A 17,028-nucleotide genomic window follows, 5' to 3' on the forward strand; every position below is an offset into this window, starting at 1 on the left:
ATGTATTAGGCAATATAAATGTTTTTGCATAAAAAATCTTTAAAATTGAACAAGTAATTTGGAAGATAATTTGAAATTTAAAAAACGGTTCTATAAGGATTTTTGAAAATAAAAAAAATTTTAATTAACAAATAGAGCTTTTTTTAATAACTCATACTTGATTTTTTTAATAAAAAGCGTAGGAGCCGTTTTTGAGAAAATAAAACTTTTCCAAAATTGGTAAATGACAGGTACCATTATTTTTGCTCCAAGAAAATTAATTCCAAAAACCCCTCTGTACAGAATCCAAAAACTGCTACATATCTTGAGTTTTCTCAATCTTTTCTTTTGCTACGGGACCTTGAATATTCATACTAACAAATGAAATCAAAAATTTTAACTCAGCTGCATGAGTTTTGAAGAAAATATGACTTTTGTGCCCAACTAAGTACTCAAAAATTTAACATGACCATGACCACAATTCAATAATCATCAGTGTAAAAAAATGCACTACGATATTTTGGCAATTTACCTTAAAAGTTAGTGAGTTCAATTCTATTTTCAAAATGGTATAACGTTGTTGAGAATATTCCATAAATAATGGAAACAAAAATGTTTTTTTTTTTAATCCGACCTTTTTTACTAGATAATTTTTCAATATTATTTAACTTTTGTACCCTCTCAGAACTGAATTTGTATTTTCCACGGTAGTAAAGTGCTGATTTTTTGAAAGATATGAGAAGCTTAATGAATACTTGAATACTATCTTTAAAAAAATCAGAACTTTACTACTGCGAAAAAAGAGACCCAACATCTTTGATTTATACAAAACGTCCATTTTATTTAATAATTTCAAAATAAATATTGCTATATTTTAAAAATATTGTTTTAAACTAGGAGAACTTGAAGCAACTAACTGGTAGAGCTGTAGCAAATCGTATGTATTCGTTACTAAAATGCGGGTATTTACTTCAGTAACGAGTAACGAAACGTTACTTTCTAAACAGTATCGTTACTCGTATGTTTCGTTACTGGGTACTGAAGTAACGAAACATACGAAACGTACGAGATGCGAAACATACGAGTAACGACGCGATTCCAGTTTCAATACTAAAGGGCCCAACCCATAGAATCCGTTGCGTCCGTTCCGTCGAAGTTTTCAACTGACAGCTCGATAAAATACACACGTTCTTATGGGAAGCGACCCATAAGCGACGGATCGGACGGAGACGGACGGATTCGACGGAAGAAGTTGCCCAACTCTCTACTTTTTCATCCGTCGTATGCTTTGACATTGGTTGTCAACAATAGATCAGTTCGATTTTTTGTTTCTGAGTGCACACCGGGGAATTTCAGAACTAAGAACTGAGTTCTTTTCTCCTCCGATTCTATGAATTGTGAACTTTAATTGTATATTTGTGAAGAAAATGTAATAAAAGTAACATTTAATGATATATCTAATAAATTATATCAATTAAATACTCAAATTCTGTTGTAGAGTTTAATTTTACTATGCCAAAGTCATACCTACAACTCATAATTTGTTATAAAAAATTGTTTTTAACTGAAGAGCAGGTACCTTCAGGAAATCTAGCCCTACATTTTATTTTATTAAAAAAAAGAACAACAATAATAGTTAAAAATTTCTTGCATCGGAACTTCCTTAGTGCACATTCAGCGATAAAATATCGAACACACCTTGGAGCTGTCAAAAAGCAATCCGTCGTACGACGTATTCTATGGGTCACCCCTTTCTGTCCCAAACTTCAACTTCAACGGATGGATTGACGGAACGGACGCAACGGATTCTATGGGTTGGGGCCTTAAATCCGATGTAAGAGATACGAAATGAAGTGATATACTCAATTTGTCGCATTTCGCATCTCGTGTCGGTATCGTAACCATAGTCAGAATGCTAACTGCAGATAATTATCTGGAGTTTACTTTTGTCTCGATTAAAACATTAGTGCCAAGGTTCAATAATTACCTATTGTGTTGTCGATAATTTATACAGAAATATCAAGAGAGACGTTTTTGTATTTTCTCTATTTGACCGAAATATGTATATCCACGACGCAACCAATCTGTTAATGGGGTTGGTGTTAATGGTTTTGATATTTAGCTTAAGAATGTACAAAAGTTTTTTGGTTTTTCAAAAAATTAGTTTATTTTCGGTGCAAAATTTTCAACACAAAAAAAAGCAGAGAAAACGAGGTTTGAAAATCACTCTCAATAGAAAAAATAAATGAAAAATTGTTCGACATGGTTGTAGTGTTAATATTTCGAGATCTGCGCGTTGTACTTTTGAAATAAAGGTCTCTAAAGAATTGTGATAAGATTACTGAACTAAATATAATCAAAAAATTACCCAAGTTTTGTCTAAAAATTTGGAAAAAAATCAAAAAAGTTTCCACCTTTGATTAAAAAAAAAACGAAAAAAATTCAATATAGCTACCTTTAAACTCTTATTACATGAGAATGCCGCAAATAATTTTAATGTTTATGAATGACCTTAAAATGTAGCTTAGATTATAGAAATTGTTTTTGGTTTTTTTCAAAAAAAAAGTTTTTACACCCTTATACCAATGTACGAAACATACTTAAAATACCAAACATACCAAACGTATCAAATACATGAAATATACGAAATGTACGAAACAAACGAAGCATGCGAAAGTAACAAAAGTAACGAAAGTAACGAAACATGCGAAACACACGAAACATACGAAATATGCGAAAAATGCGAAACATACGAAAGTAACGAGTAACGATATTATTGATGCGGGTACTAGTATCAAAAGTAACGTATACATGCGGGTTCATTTTGTCGTTACTTTTACAGCCCTACTAACTGGCGAGTTTGTTGAAAAAGAGATGCTTTTTTCACACAAATGGTGATGAATTTTGAACCTCGTAATCTGCAATTTATTTTTGGGTTTGTGAGTGACATTAATTGTCTTCACGTGCGTTATGTTCTTTTGTAATTTTAGTTTTTTTTTTTTAATTTTTAATGAATGAGCTTATTGGTGATTGTGATCACTTCGTTGTTCACCGAAGAATGACCAAGCAATTTGTTTTGAAATTGAATGATTTTCATATAAACAAAATTAAACAATTTAATGAGAAATAATTGTTTTGGTTAAAACCGTTTCTACACTTTGGTAAATTTGTAATTGTTATTCAAAAATTAGAGAATTAAAAGCTGAACAAATTACCATTTAAGACTACATGTCATTACAGGTCAACTCTTTTCTCAAATATTGTATTATGGGTGATAGATAAATTGTATAAATACCTTAACAAATTCATTTGATATATCAATTGCCAAATTGAACTATTCCAAATAAACATGAAATTTTCAATTTGTATTCTTGTTGCTATCTTTGGTTCAGTCTTGGTAAGAAAATTTGTTGAATTAAAATTTTTAAAAATTGTCATAATACTGCTTTTTTTTTCTTTTAAAGTGTGGACTAAACAAGTGGGAGGATAATTCAAAGTTTTGTACTGAAAAACTCAATGTGAAACTTGATGATATGAAAAATGCTGTCAGTGGCATGACGAAAGAAGCTGATGTGAGTGCCGATGTCAAGTGTTCAATGCTGTGTATGGCTGAAAAGGAGAATTTCATCAAAGATGGTAAATTCCAGCCACAAGTGTATACTGAACAAATGGCTAGTGTTATGGATAAAGATAAATTAACAAAAATAGCAACTGAATGCAATCAAAAAGGAACAAATGATTGTGAAACTGCTTACAAGGTGGCCACTTGTCTTGCCAAAAGTAGAGGAGCTTAAATGTAAAAGTTGTTTTGTTTGCTGTTGAACTTTGCAAATAAAAAAAAATACATTAATAAATTATATAAGAAAATATATTTGTTGTATGCATAAGCTTATTGTTATTTTTTTGTTTTTTTTTTTTCTAAAATATGATTTAAAAAAATGTATGCACTAACGCAAGGGAGGTCCTGTCATAAAAACGTTTTCTTGGTGCCTTTTTACTTTCTCCTTAACGACTGAACTGATTTCAACAAAAATTTTTTTTTAACAATAGCTATTTTAATTTTTATGCAATTTTTTCCATGCAAAACTTGAGTTAAATTTTTGAGAATAATCATTTTTACGTTAACATTTTGTATTTAACTATTAATTTTTTGGAACGGACCAATATTTTAATGTTTTTTTTAAGTTTGTTTTATAAGATTTTCTTTCTTATGGAATACAAAATTTCATTATTTTGTATCGAATTCTAAAGTTTGAATGTAAGTGGTCACTGTGACGTATGCGTACTATTTTGTTTTGAAGTGTTCTTTTATTAAAAAGAACAACGAAACCAATTGATCTTGGTTAAAAAAAAATTGACATATTAAATGCCGACTCTTGCAAGCTTTTCTGACTAGGTAAGTGCAATATTAATGTATGGTCAAGACCTCTACTTTCAATTTTTTTTTTCAATTCTGGTTTATTGAACTTGCTATTTACAATTGTGTATTGAATAAAAATGACTTACTTCTAAAATACATTGAAAGACAAAAACGTAGGGTCTTAGGCATGTCATTTTATATTCTTTTTTAAAGAGTCTTAGCAAGATTTTATAAGCTTACAGTTATAAATTATAATTTATAAGCTTTTGGTCTGAAGAAGTACCTAATCAGAATTAAAAAAAAAAAAAACAGAGAGCAGAGCGCAAGTTAAGAATTCGTATTAAAATAATTCTATTGGCAGCGGTGGGATTCGAACCCACGCCTCCGAGGAGACTGGTGCCTTAAACCAGCGCCTTAGACCGCTCGGCCACGCTACCACATATCAAACTTATTCACTCTGAAAAACTGCCACTGTCTCGTTATCCAATCATGAAGCTTATATTAAGAATAATGCGATTGGGAATTGTAGGTACTTGTTCAATCAATCAATTTCAGAATATAACTTTGAAACGGCGAAGCAAAGAAGAAGTATATAATATGTATTGTATTATATGGAAGATTTGTAGGTTTTGTAATTCCCTAAAAAAAAAGTTATATCATTTTTTTACGAGCAACCGTTGAAAAGATTAAGCAATTTTAGAATGTGTCAAAGTTCTATTGAAAAGTTGTATTTGAAAAACTTGTAGATAATAACACTGTGCAAGTTTTTTTCAAAAAAATTGTTGACACAAGTGCTCTGTTGACTGTTCCCCCCTATTTCGGAAATGAGAAATCGATTGGCATCATTAGTTTTTCGATTTTGTCGGTACGACTTCGAACAAAATTTTTTTCGGGAGTTTTTTCCATAAATTTAAGCATTTTGCCCGGTTAAAGTCATTTTTCTTGTTTATATTGCTATTTTCTCTGCTAAAACGTTATTTACTTCCAGCATAAAGACAAATAAACAATTTTATGCAATTTATTTAACAATTGAGCAAGTTTTTGTTGAAAAAATTCAAGAAACTTGAAACTTGTTTTAGTGGAGTAACTAAAGCAAATTACAGATCCAATTTTGATAATTTCTGTTCTTAAACGTCGGTAATGAAAAATACTTTAAAGTATATGTGTTAAAAATTGCCGGTGTTGCCGTTTTGTTTTTTGGCGTCAAATATCATTTGCACGACCACTAATTGTTGAAAATGAAAAGTCATAAGATTTGATACACTGAAGCATGACAAAGCAGCCAATTTTTTTTTTATCCAAAATGGCAGACAGAATAAATGTTTAAATGGATTTTTTTTTTTTCAAAATAGTAGACAAGCTCAGAATTTTGCTTAAGTATTGTATTGTATTTTTTTACAAATTAATTGCAAAATATTTTAGCCAAATTATTGGCTTTGGTATTTTTGATCCTTATAAAAATTGAAAACAAAATTTTAGCTTTAAAATAAAATAATTTTAAATCTTATTTCGATCGTATACATTTCGGTTGTAAACAAAAAAAAAAAAAAAAAACAAAATACTAATAAGCTTAGTTAATTGATGCCACAAAAGAGGTCGATCTTAGATTTAGGTATACAATACCACATAATACCACATTTAATAAAAAGGATACAAACATTTTGAAAAAAGGCCAAAATTTGCCAAATTATTTAGGTTTCAGGTAAAAATTAAAAAAACATGAAATAATTAAAAAATACAATGTCAAATAAAAACGAATATTTTTTCGTTGGACCAAGATAATATTTTTCAAATGTTGTAAAATTTAAATCAAATTCGAAGTATAAAAAATCTAAGTCATCTTTTTAAACCTTTTAGAGCTACAGTTCAAAAGTATTTAATTTCTCCGAATGTTAAAATTGCAACAACAACTATGAAAAAGTGAAAATTAGATGATAATTTAAACATTGGCCATGAAAATTATTCAATTTATCATTCATGTACATATTTCTGTTTCATTGTAAGTATAAGTCTAGTATTACACATTCAAAAGCCTGGTCAAATATACATAGGACCACTGATGGTCAGTATTATGCCGAATTCGAACAAACATTTTTGTGTTGCAAAGCGACTAGTTATATTGTCATCAAATAATTCAAATAATTGAGTGCAAATTAGCTGGTGCCAAACAAAAAAGTCACTGACCAAAATTATTTTCTTTTTTTGTGCGAAGAAATTAAAGGTAATTAGACGAACAATAATGCTGACTGGCGTGTATTCGATAGCTGATTGTTGTATAAATAGAATCAACAAATTTGTTTATTTTATCAGTTGTTTTTCAATTGTCAAATCACCTTAAATAAACATGTCGAAATTTTTAATCGTTGTAGTCCTTGTTGCTATCTGTGGGTCATCTTTGGTAAGAAAATTTGTGATATTAACGCACTCAAAGTACAAAATGTTTTAATTTTTGTTGTTTTCCAGGCTGGAAAGGAAGAGTGGAAGCAGAACGCCGAACAATGTTCAGCAACACACAATGTCAAGTGGGATGATATGAAGAATATTAAAGAAGCTGATAATATGACTGCCGACATGAAGTGCTTCTTTTTGTGTATGGCTGAAAAGCAGAAAATAATCAAAGATGGTGCTTTTCAGCCACAAGTTTTTGCTGAAAATGCCGGAAGTTCAGCGGATAAGGATAAAGTGACAAAAATTACAACTGAATGCAATCTCAAAGGAACAGATAATTGTGATACTGCTGCCAAGGTGATGGCTTGTATTGGCAAAAATATTATGCATAAAATGTAACAGTTCGTTTAGTCAAACTTTTAAATAAAGAAAAAATAAATGCAATAGCTAATTAGTTCTATACTTATAAAACAATATAACTCGACTATGGACTTATTAATGTTTATGCTGTTAACATTATTATGTGAATCCTGATACGCCCTCAGACAAAATAACTTCCAATATCCTTGTAATTTGCTTTTTTTTGAAAATAAGAAAGAATCTTTCTTATTTTTAAATTTAATGGCTTGAAATTCCCAAATAAATAACATTTACATATAGGATGAACAGACATCTTCTTTAAATAGGAAATGTACTATTTGTGTCCGCTTTGTTTGTTTCAAAATGTGTCTATTTGTAAAACCTTTCATTTTTAATTAGGTATATTTTTATACGGCTTTAAAAAACAATCACTCAAAAATTGACTTGAATATACTCTTTCTGAATTAATAAGAACACATCGATGATGTTGCGCAAAAAGGACCAAACGCAATGTAGAAATATCATGTCGAGATTAATCCTTTTGGCACAACACTATCGATGTTGGTCGTTTTCAAAAAATCAAAAAGTTGTTTTCGTTATTTTAAAAACAATTTTGAATCCAATTTTACTTTTCCTATATAATAATGGAGTTACTAAAGCAAATTACTAGTGAGCCGTAAAGCTCCGTTTTGGACGATTTTTTTTTTCAAACATCGGCAATTAAAAATACTTTAAACTTTAAATTTCTTAAATTAAGTGATATCAAAAGATTTATCTAATATTTTTTTCTTCGTAAGCTCTAGGACTGTTTTGACTAATTAATAGTTTTTCGTCGACGTTTCACGTGTGGTTACACGCTTCTTGAGGACTCTAATTTTTAAAATAAAACAAAAATTAATACTTATTTTTTTTTATCTCAAGAGCTGTCAAAAGCTTGTCTAGATTATTTCCATCAAGCAATTTTCTCACAAATTTACTTCAAAAATTAAAAAAAAAATTTTGAATACGTCAACACCTACAATATTAAGATATAGCTACATTTTAAAAAAGCCATAGGTAAGTTAAATCCTTTTATTAAAATTTAAACCAAGTAAATATAATGAGTATTTTTAAATAACTTGTTATGAAACTCAGAATTTTGATTTTTTTAAAAACTTTTTCGAATTAAATTAACTACCTATAAATTTAACTTGCAAAATTGTTTTGCTATAAATATTGTTAGTTGAATTCAGTAGAGGAAAATTTGATAACAGGTATAATTAAATTTTGTACTTCAATTTCATTTACCGGATAAAAATTAAATAAAGTATTTGATTTTCTCTAAAACTTTGACAAACCAGACCTTCAAACTTTTTCTATTTAACCTTCATTAAGAATTTCTATTGAATGAAGAAAAAATAAATTTATCTTTAAATATTTAACTGTGAACTTGAACAAAAAGGAAACAATTTTTTCAAAAACTTACTAAAAAATTATCTTTAAAAATGAAACACTTTTCAAATTTTTTTTATTAACTGTAAAAGTGTAAATATTGCAATTTACTTTAATGAATTCAACTTCAGATTCAGATTTTATTACGACAAATTTTGAAAAACGAAATGTTAATTTTTTTTTTTTTTAATCTGAGTATGAGGATCAGTTTTTCAAAAACAATTTATTCAATTTACTAGATTTTAATTTATAAAAAGGAATAAGCTTCCAGTTTTTTAATGGGTTTTTAAATATTGTATGTGTTGCCGTTATCGCTTAAAAAATAACAATTTATTGGTCCAAGTGTCTTTAACTCTTTTTAGAACTAAAGTCCTTGTATTGTTAATAGTTAATATGTTAATCAACAAAATCTATATACAGTTGAAAATTTGATTATTATTTAAATATTGACCGCGAAAATAATTATAATTAAGATTGAACAGAATTATATTTTATTAATAAAATTTATTTAAATTCCAGGGGCGCAATAGTTTAATTATGTTAATGATAAGACACTGTTGTAAACCCATGAAACTCTTAATAAGCTCTTAACATTCTCAATATTTTTCAAGAAAAGCAGGAAAGCAATCTATGAATATAATTTTAAGAAAAATGATCCTTTGAATAAACATAGGGCTGAACCCTTTGAGTTTTAATGCACAAATGTTGTAGGTAAGTCAAAATTGGATACGAAAAATATAATTTGGCACCTTTTTTCAACTTTAAACTGAATTCATTAAAATGTAACACTTTTTTCACAAAACTCCCATTTGTGTAGGTATCTTTTTCATTGCTTGGAAATTTGGTAACATGCAAACATAAATTTATCCGATATTTATAGAGAAATTTTATCTGTATCTGCCAAATTCACACGAAAATGTTGTACATATTATTAAAAATTGCTTGGTTATTGTCATCGAATATAATTAAACTAATTAAGTGCGAATAATTTTTTTTTATAATTTTGTTTTTGTGCTACGAAATTAAAGGTAATTAGATGAACAATCATATTAACTGATTATGGTACGTATAAATACAATCAACAGACTTATTTATTTTACCAGTTCATCTTAACTTAAACCAACATGAAGTTCTTGGTCGTTGCAGTCTTTGTAGCTATTTGCAGGTCATCTTTGGTAAGAAAATATATAAAATCAACTCCAAGACCACCACAATACAATTTTTTTTTTTTTTTTTCAAAGGGTAGAAATGCATACTTTGATGACCACTTCAAACAATGTTCAAAAAAACACAACATCAACCAGGAGCAAGTAAGGAGCTGTATGAATGGTAAAATTGATGAAGCTGATGCTACCGAAGACATGAAGTGCTTCTTTTTTGTGCATGGGTGAAAAGCAGAATATAATCAAAGATGGTGCATTCCAGCCACAAGTTTTTGCCCAAAACGTCAATGGTTTTGGCGATAAGGAACAAGTTAAGAAAATAACAAATGAATGCAATCTTAAGGGAATCGATGATTGTGATACTGCTTTTAAGGTTTCGACTTGCCTCGGCAAACACATGGATTGGAATGACATTAGAAAAAACTAATAAAAGTTCATGGCTACTATAATACAAAAAAATGGGAAAAATGTTTGCAAGGCTTCTGAAATGACCTTGAGTATAACTTAAATTCGAATATCTTAGCTCTTGATAAAAACCTTTTAAAATAATTGTGTTAAGTGTTTTTTTTTTTTTTTCTTAAAAATATCAGAAATCCCACCTTTTTTATGAAAATCGAACCTATCTTCCCAAACCTTTAAATTTAATTTTTTTTTTCACATTAAGACCAGTCATTTATTTGTCCAAAATTATTTGCACATACCTAGGAGCATATATGAACATAATATCCATAAAGAACCTTTGTTAACAACAAGGTTTATGGCTTGAAATTTAAACCACAATGTTTTAACCAATATTTGAAACTGCACCACTCCCCCAAACCTTTATAAGGCAACCGACCGACCGTACAAAACTATTATACCCTCTCTGTTTTGTATGTTATAATATTTAGAGCCTCCTCCAACATTAAGGGCCATAATACCCCACAACTATAATAGCTATACCGATTGCTGGCACTTCTCTCATATAACCTAGGTATATATGCTCTACTCAGCTCAGCATGATTAAAATTCAAAACCGGTAGCAGAGAGAGGGCCAGCATTTCAAAGCAAGCTAGCTAGCGCGTTAGGTATATGTTAATCGATTATTGCCCACTGACATGTAATTACACGCACTTAGTTTTTGATTGAAAATAATTACATTGCGATTTTGCACATGGTTAGGGAATAATGACAGTTGATGGCATGCCATGAAATTAACAAAAAGTGATCTGGAGGGAGGAGGAATAGAGTTGGGGCGCCAAACGTACCTTTCAGTTTGAATGGGATATAATACCTATACTACAGGAACAGAGAGCGGAACTGGTCAATATATAGAGAGATTGTGGTGGTGTGTTGAAGCTTGCGGAAAGTCAGTCAGAGTTGTGGAACTGGCATTGGGATTGGCAGCCTGAGGCTATAACAGCTTTAAATAAGTTTTATTTTTTTTTTGCATTTTGTGCGCACATAACAGCAACCCAACATAGGTTAAAGTTGTCACATGCAAAAAGGTGTCGGGATTCAGTACCTATACTATTAGTGTTGACATTGAATTAAGGGTAATCATGTTATTCCATTGACGTTACATGTAGTTAAAGTCATATGGATGAATATGTTGGACCCGGGCTTGAGCTGTTTTAAAACACGATAAATCTTGTTGTAAGGAAGCACCACAACATTACCGCAGCGCAGCAGTGCCAGCGTGGATATAAAACAGCAAAATGGAAGCGGTCTTTCATTTGGTTAGCTATTTTAATTGTTATTGTTCATTAAAAGGCTACAAGTTCATAATAGGCTTGAGATGTGAGTGTAACTAAGTGAAATAGAGCTTCTATGAAATGTGTTTTACATTTTTAAGTATTAAATATAACAAGTTTGACGCACTGCACACAGGACGTGTGTTCATAGCAGCTGGATCGATGGAAGTTTTATGTGAAAGATTGAGCTACAGTCAGGGGCGTATACAAGTTTGCTTCTTGGGGGGGGTCATGCCAATTTTTTTTTTTTTTTTCAAAAGTTTTGATAGCAGCCATAAACCTGAAAATGGGCTTTTTGAATTATTAAGGCCCATTTGCTGAAACGAGTCTTAAATATTTATGTGAAACATAAACCCTAAAGTTATACATAGCGGTTTGCACGAACTTCAAATTGTGTCATAAATTCCTCTAAGTTTAACATAACTTAGGGGGAAGAAATAGTAGAACTTAAGGATTTTATGATCTACCTACTTAAAGTATTTAATTGACCAAAAAAGAAAGAACGCGGCTTAAAAAATTGATGTATGTGGGAGAAAAGGAAATAAATTATCAATTTAATATAAATTCACTCACATTTATTAGCAGATATTCAGATCGTAAAATTTACAACATACATTTTTGAAACACTGTTCACTTTTTGTTTTTATATATCTCATATTATTTTTTGACAAACAAAAATATTTGCAAAACAAATTCTGTCAAATGAATAATCAAGGGGCACGGTAGTGCCCAGCCAAGTTCTCTAGCAACTTTGGCACTACACCCTTATTTACAGGAAACAACTCAGGCCATTTTCGACCCGCCTCTAACTTCCACACCAAAGATGCTAGAAATTTCAAACTCGCTACATTTATTGAGCTTGTCAAAACCAAACTTCTCACAAATTTCAGCCTTTTACGATGAGTAGTTTCTGAGATATAGGGCTTCAAAAATCGCAAAAACCGTAACTGACTGACTGACTCACTCACTCACTCACTGACAGATCATCAAAATTATGGAGAACTTCCCGTTAACGTAGAAACTTGTAATTTTACACGGTGATAGGACTTGTGGTGTATACAAAGGGAAAAATCGAAAATTTGAGATTTTCAATTCAGGGGGCGTGGCATCCGCCCATTTCCACTGAATTTTCATTAAATATTATAGAGCACTTCTGATTATCGTAGAATCTTGAAATTTGGTAGAATGGTAGAGATGGTAGTTTACGCAAAGGAAAAAAATTTTAATTTGAGAATTTCAGCCAGGGGGCGTGGTAACCGCCCATTTCCGCTGAATTTTCATTAAATATTATAGAGCACTTCTGACTATCGTAGAATCTTGAAATTTGGTAGAATGGTAGAGATGGTAGTTTACACAAAGGAAAAAATTTAAAATTTGAGAATTTCAGCCAGGGGGCGTGGCAACCGCCCATTTTCACTGAATTTTCATCAAATATAGAGATTTTCAATTCTACAGCCATACCTTGCAAAAAGTAGTGAAATCACAACAAAAACATTACTGTTAAAAAAGGAGCCAAGTTCTCCTATTTTGAAATTATGCTGGCACAAAAAGTACTGAGATGTAAAAGTGTACCAAGTTCTAAAGTTTGGGTTCAAATTCGTATCAATAAAATTTTGATTGTTTACTTGGCAATTTTTGAAATAACTTTAAAAATCGGTAATTAAAAGAAAAATTGTCAAGAGAGCAATCAAAATTTTATTGATACGAATTTGAACCCAAACTTTAGAACTTGGTACACTTTTACATCTCAGTACTTTTTGTGCCAGCATAATTTCAAAATAGGAGAACTTGGCTCCTTTTTTAACAGTAATGTTTTTGTTGTGATTTTTTTTATTAAATTAAACACACTTTTATTGCCACTTTCACTATTTTACACTTTTTTCTGCAATAAAAATTGCCAAAATAATAAATTTGTTGAATTATTCCCGGTTAATTTCTCAAAAACAATTCAAATACACTGACGTTTGAGTCGTTTGACATTTTAATTTGAAGCTCTCAGCAATTTCTCGCATGAAAGTGAATCGTTGCTAGGTTTAACATAAATATTTTTTAGAAACTTAGAATAAACTAAGTAAAACATTAGAGCTATATTCGACCTATCTAAGATTAGAATTTATGACTAGTATGAGCAAATGGGCCTAAACATTAAAATTTGTGCGTCTTGCATTTCGAATAGAAAAGTTCCGAATGTAGTTCTAAAAATAACCAAACAAAAACGGTATGAGATTCGTTTAAGTTTAGCGTTAAGCCTTAAAGCCTAGAACGCTGCTGATGTGAAACGAAATTTTTCGTCGGTCTCCACGAGGACAACGAAATGCTTGCGAAATCTGGACCGAAAAATTGCAAAACATAAATGAAAAAAAAGCAAACACGCATCGCAGAAAGACATGCAATGACAAAATGAACAACAAAAACAAACAAAAAACTCAAAATGTCATTTTTCCACACACAATGAGTGTCCACGGCGAAAAAGAAGTTTAGGCTTTCAATTTCGTTGTGGCGAACAGCGTAGGTACTACAGAACGAAAAGTTGAACGAAATTTTTGGTTTACCATTTCGTTGTTTCATTTTTGTATGGGATTTTTCGTTTCTTATCAGCAGCGTACTAGGCTATAATTTTGACCAATTGAGGCTATCCTCTCCTAAAAATAAAATGTACTGTACGAGTACTTCGATTGAATAATTTGCCTCAAAACAACTGTTCATTGTTCTCCGCTAGCCCAGAAAGTTAAAATAAAAATCGTTTTTACTTAATAACAGTTTTAACTTTTGAATTAAAAGTCTTCCTAACCTCAGGCAAACGAATCGCAAAGTTTTGTAAAAAAAATTGCATTGAAAATATAATTTTTTTTAAATTTTGTTTTAAAATTGTATTTAATATTTAAAATACCTCTATTAAAATAGTAAAGACAAAAAAAATTATTTTGGCGATATTTTGGAATTCGTCCGTTTTCAGGTATTAATCAGCAGTTTACAATTTAAAAAACATTCAGTTGTATTTATTAGATTAAGCCCTGCCTTTTCAATCGTCAGATAGACTATCACAAGAATAAATGTCACTATAAAAAAAAAACTTTTATTCCTAGGAACAAGCTCTAACTTAGGTTTATCTAACTATTCAAAAAATTAGCCCTAAGTGATATTTAATAATAATATTTAAATTGCCTTAGATAAGGTTGCTTACATTGCTTCTATGATGATTAACAAATCGATAGTTTTTTCAAAAAATGCAACAGATCTAGCAAATTTAGTATGTACAATTGTACAAAATACTGTTATATTCTGTAAGCAAACAAAATTCACCAAATTTTATCAGACGAATGTATTGAACTGGAACATTGCAAAAAAACTAAAAAGATTTGAGAAATGATATCCTTCTTTAACATTTTGCCGAGGACGAATTTTATCAACAGAATTGACCTCCACACAGCAAGGCCACAGAAAGCTTCCCTATTTAAAACATATTTTATTCACTTCATCATATAAAAAAATAGAAGATATGGCTGCTTCTTTTATTTGCTGGTAAGCAGTGTCTTACCCTTAAGATATTATTTTTGTGTACCTACTAGATTCAATTTCTTTTAAAAAGCTTTGAATATAATACTTATCCGGATTTTGTTTTCATACAAAACTCTACAGCTCAACTAATATTATCGAACGAATCAAAATAATCCTAATCCAGCATAGCGTTCGCTAAAAATATGACCACATCCCCAAAATATGGTAAAATAGTTTGTTTGAATACCAAAAATTTTTTTTACTTTTAATTTTCGTTCATGTTCTAAAACTTCAACATTTTGAAAATAATCTTACTCAAGAGATTTCAGTATCACATAACAAATTCTTTTTTAAGTTCTGAGTTCTTGGGGGGGGGTCATGACCCCGTGACCCCCCCCTTGTATACGCCGTTGGCTACAGTTTCTGGCTTTTTGCATCAAGAAGTTCTTTTAAATCCATAGTTTAACCAAACATAAACTCCAGTTTTTTTTTTTTTAAAGCTGCGTTTAAAATATATCTATAATTTAATATGGCTCATTACTTTCTTCAACTAAAATATGAAATTACATAGTTCAGATTCAATTTGGAGGTTATTTCACGGAGAAAAATTAAATGCACGACTGGGTCGCACGAACTTGCTCTTAGAGTTCAAGTTGCTTAAATTTTTAAGACTTTTTATATAGAAACTAGCTGACCCGGCGGACTTCGTTCCGCCATTTCTTGTATTTATTTCTATTTTCGACTTTGTAATTTGTCATAATTCCCAATACAAAAAGGAAATCAAAACTTGAAAAGTTCGTCCAGTTAATTTAAAAATATTCACTTTTAAAATTAAAAAAAAAAGTGGCCTATGTTAAAAACGTTTTTTAAGTATTTTAATTTACCATTGTGAAGCTTGTAGTGAATGTAGCGTTATGTGTGATATATCAAATGAAAGGTAATATTATCAGGATGCTCAGTAAAGATAAATCAAATTTTTGTAAGCTCCAGATCAAAAGATGTAACGTGTTGAAAAATAGAGTTTTATTTTACCGATATTTCAAATTCTTCATTACAAAATTAATTGAAACTTTGTACAAATATAGTCTTGCCTATTATCTATCTACACTGTAAATTTCATTCATTTACCTATTGAAGAAAAAAAGATAAAAATAAAAAACTGTTAAAAACGGCCAAAAAACTTGGGACAAAAAAAAATTGTTTTTCCCGTTATTCGGTCAAAAATCGATTTAAAAATTCAAAAGTTTGTACATGCATGCGCATGATTAAAACCTACATTTCCTATAAATTTGAGATTTTTTGCAGACTTTTAAAAATTCCAAAAAAATAAAAGACTACTCAAAAATGTCCCTAAAAATTAGGTTGTTTTTCAAAAATTTTTATTTCAAAATACAGGGCCTATGAAAAAAATCCTTTTTAGACCCCTAATTTTTTTTTTAAATATCTTTCTTATGGTGTAACTCAAATTTCTGTGCAAAATTTTGCGTACCTCTAATTAGTTTTTTGTCGAAGGTCTATGACTGCAAAAAAAACCCTCACAACTTGGTTTTGAAATTTTTTTGAATTTTTTCAATACCTTTTTTAACTATTGAATAAATTTGTCTATCATTTAAAAAAAAAAGTCAACTCCTTACAACTTACCGTCTAGAAAATAGCCTCTTTTTTCAATGTCTTGTTACCCCTATTTACCCTATAAAATCTTAAATTTTTTTTGCCTTAAATCTTCTCCTCTTATGCCTCTTTGATTTAAAAAAAAAATTAAGAAAATAAGTCAGTCGGTGTGGTCGGTTAGCGAACGTACACAAAACCAAACTTAAATATATATAATAGATTGGGAAATGTAGGTACAAAAAAAAAAAACATTAAATTTGTTTTTTTTTTTAAATAAAACAAATTCTGAAATCCAATTGCCCTCCAAAACAAGTATGCAATTTTGATTCATATTTTAAGTTGCATTTTTAGAAAAAAAATTTTCAAAATCGTTAGAGCAGTTTTTTAAAAAACTATTTTTTTTATAAATAATTTTTTGGAAAAAAAAGTTTTAAAATAAAATTGGTATGCCATTTTGTAGAAATCACTAATCAGCATCTGAAAGCAAAATTTCAAAAAAATAAAA

General features: G+C 29.9%; 1 protein-coding gene, 1 non-coding gene and 1 pseudogene across 2 annotated transcripts; 2 read left to right on the top strand and 1 right to left on the bottom strand.

The window, feature by feature from the left end:
• Positions 1-4,694: 4,694 nt before the first annotated feature.
• Positions 4,695-4,776, bottom strand: Trnal-aag (transfer RNA leucine (anticodon AAG)). Its single transcript has one exon. It is a non-coding gene; the product is annotated as a tRNA-Leu (tRNA).
• A 1,765-nt stretch (positions 4,777-6,541) lies between these two features.
• Positions 6,542-7,134, top strand: LOC129920084 (uncharacterized). The gene is made up of 3 exons (XM_056001254.1): positions 6,542-6,560; positions 6,650-6,737; positions 6,803-7,134. The coding sequence occupies exons 2-3, from the start codon at positions 6,684-6,686 to the stop codon at positions 7,124-7,126; spliced, it is 378 nt and encodes a 125-aa protein (XP_055857229.1). The 5' UTR covers positions 6,542-6,560; positions 6,650-6,683; the 3' UTR covers positions 7,127-7,134.
• Positions 7,135-9,637: 2,503 nt separating this feature from the next.
• Positions 9,638-10,108, top strand: LOC129919204 (general odorant-binding protein 56h-like; annotated as a pseudogene).
• Positions 10,109-17,028: the final 6,920 nt, after the last annotated feature.

The sequence above is a fragment of the Episyrphus balteatus genome, chromosome 4 (assembly GCF_945859705.1).
Source record: "Episyrphus balteatus chromosome 4, idEpiBalt1.1, whole genome shotgun sequence".
NCBI lineage: Eukaryota > Metazoa > Arthropoda > Insecta > Diptera > Syrphidae > Episyrphus > Episyrphus balteatus.

Bases quoted from the DNA above. Each gene is read 5' to 3' on its own strand.
- LOC129920084 (XM_056001254.1), top strand. From the start codon at position 6,684: ATGTCGAAATTTTTAATCGTTGTAGTCCTTGTTGCTATCTGTGGGTCA. The intron at 6,738-6,802 runs GTAAGAAAATTT...GTTGTTTTCCAG, and splicing joins CTATCTGTGGGTCATCTTTG to GCTGGAAAGGAAGAGTGGAA.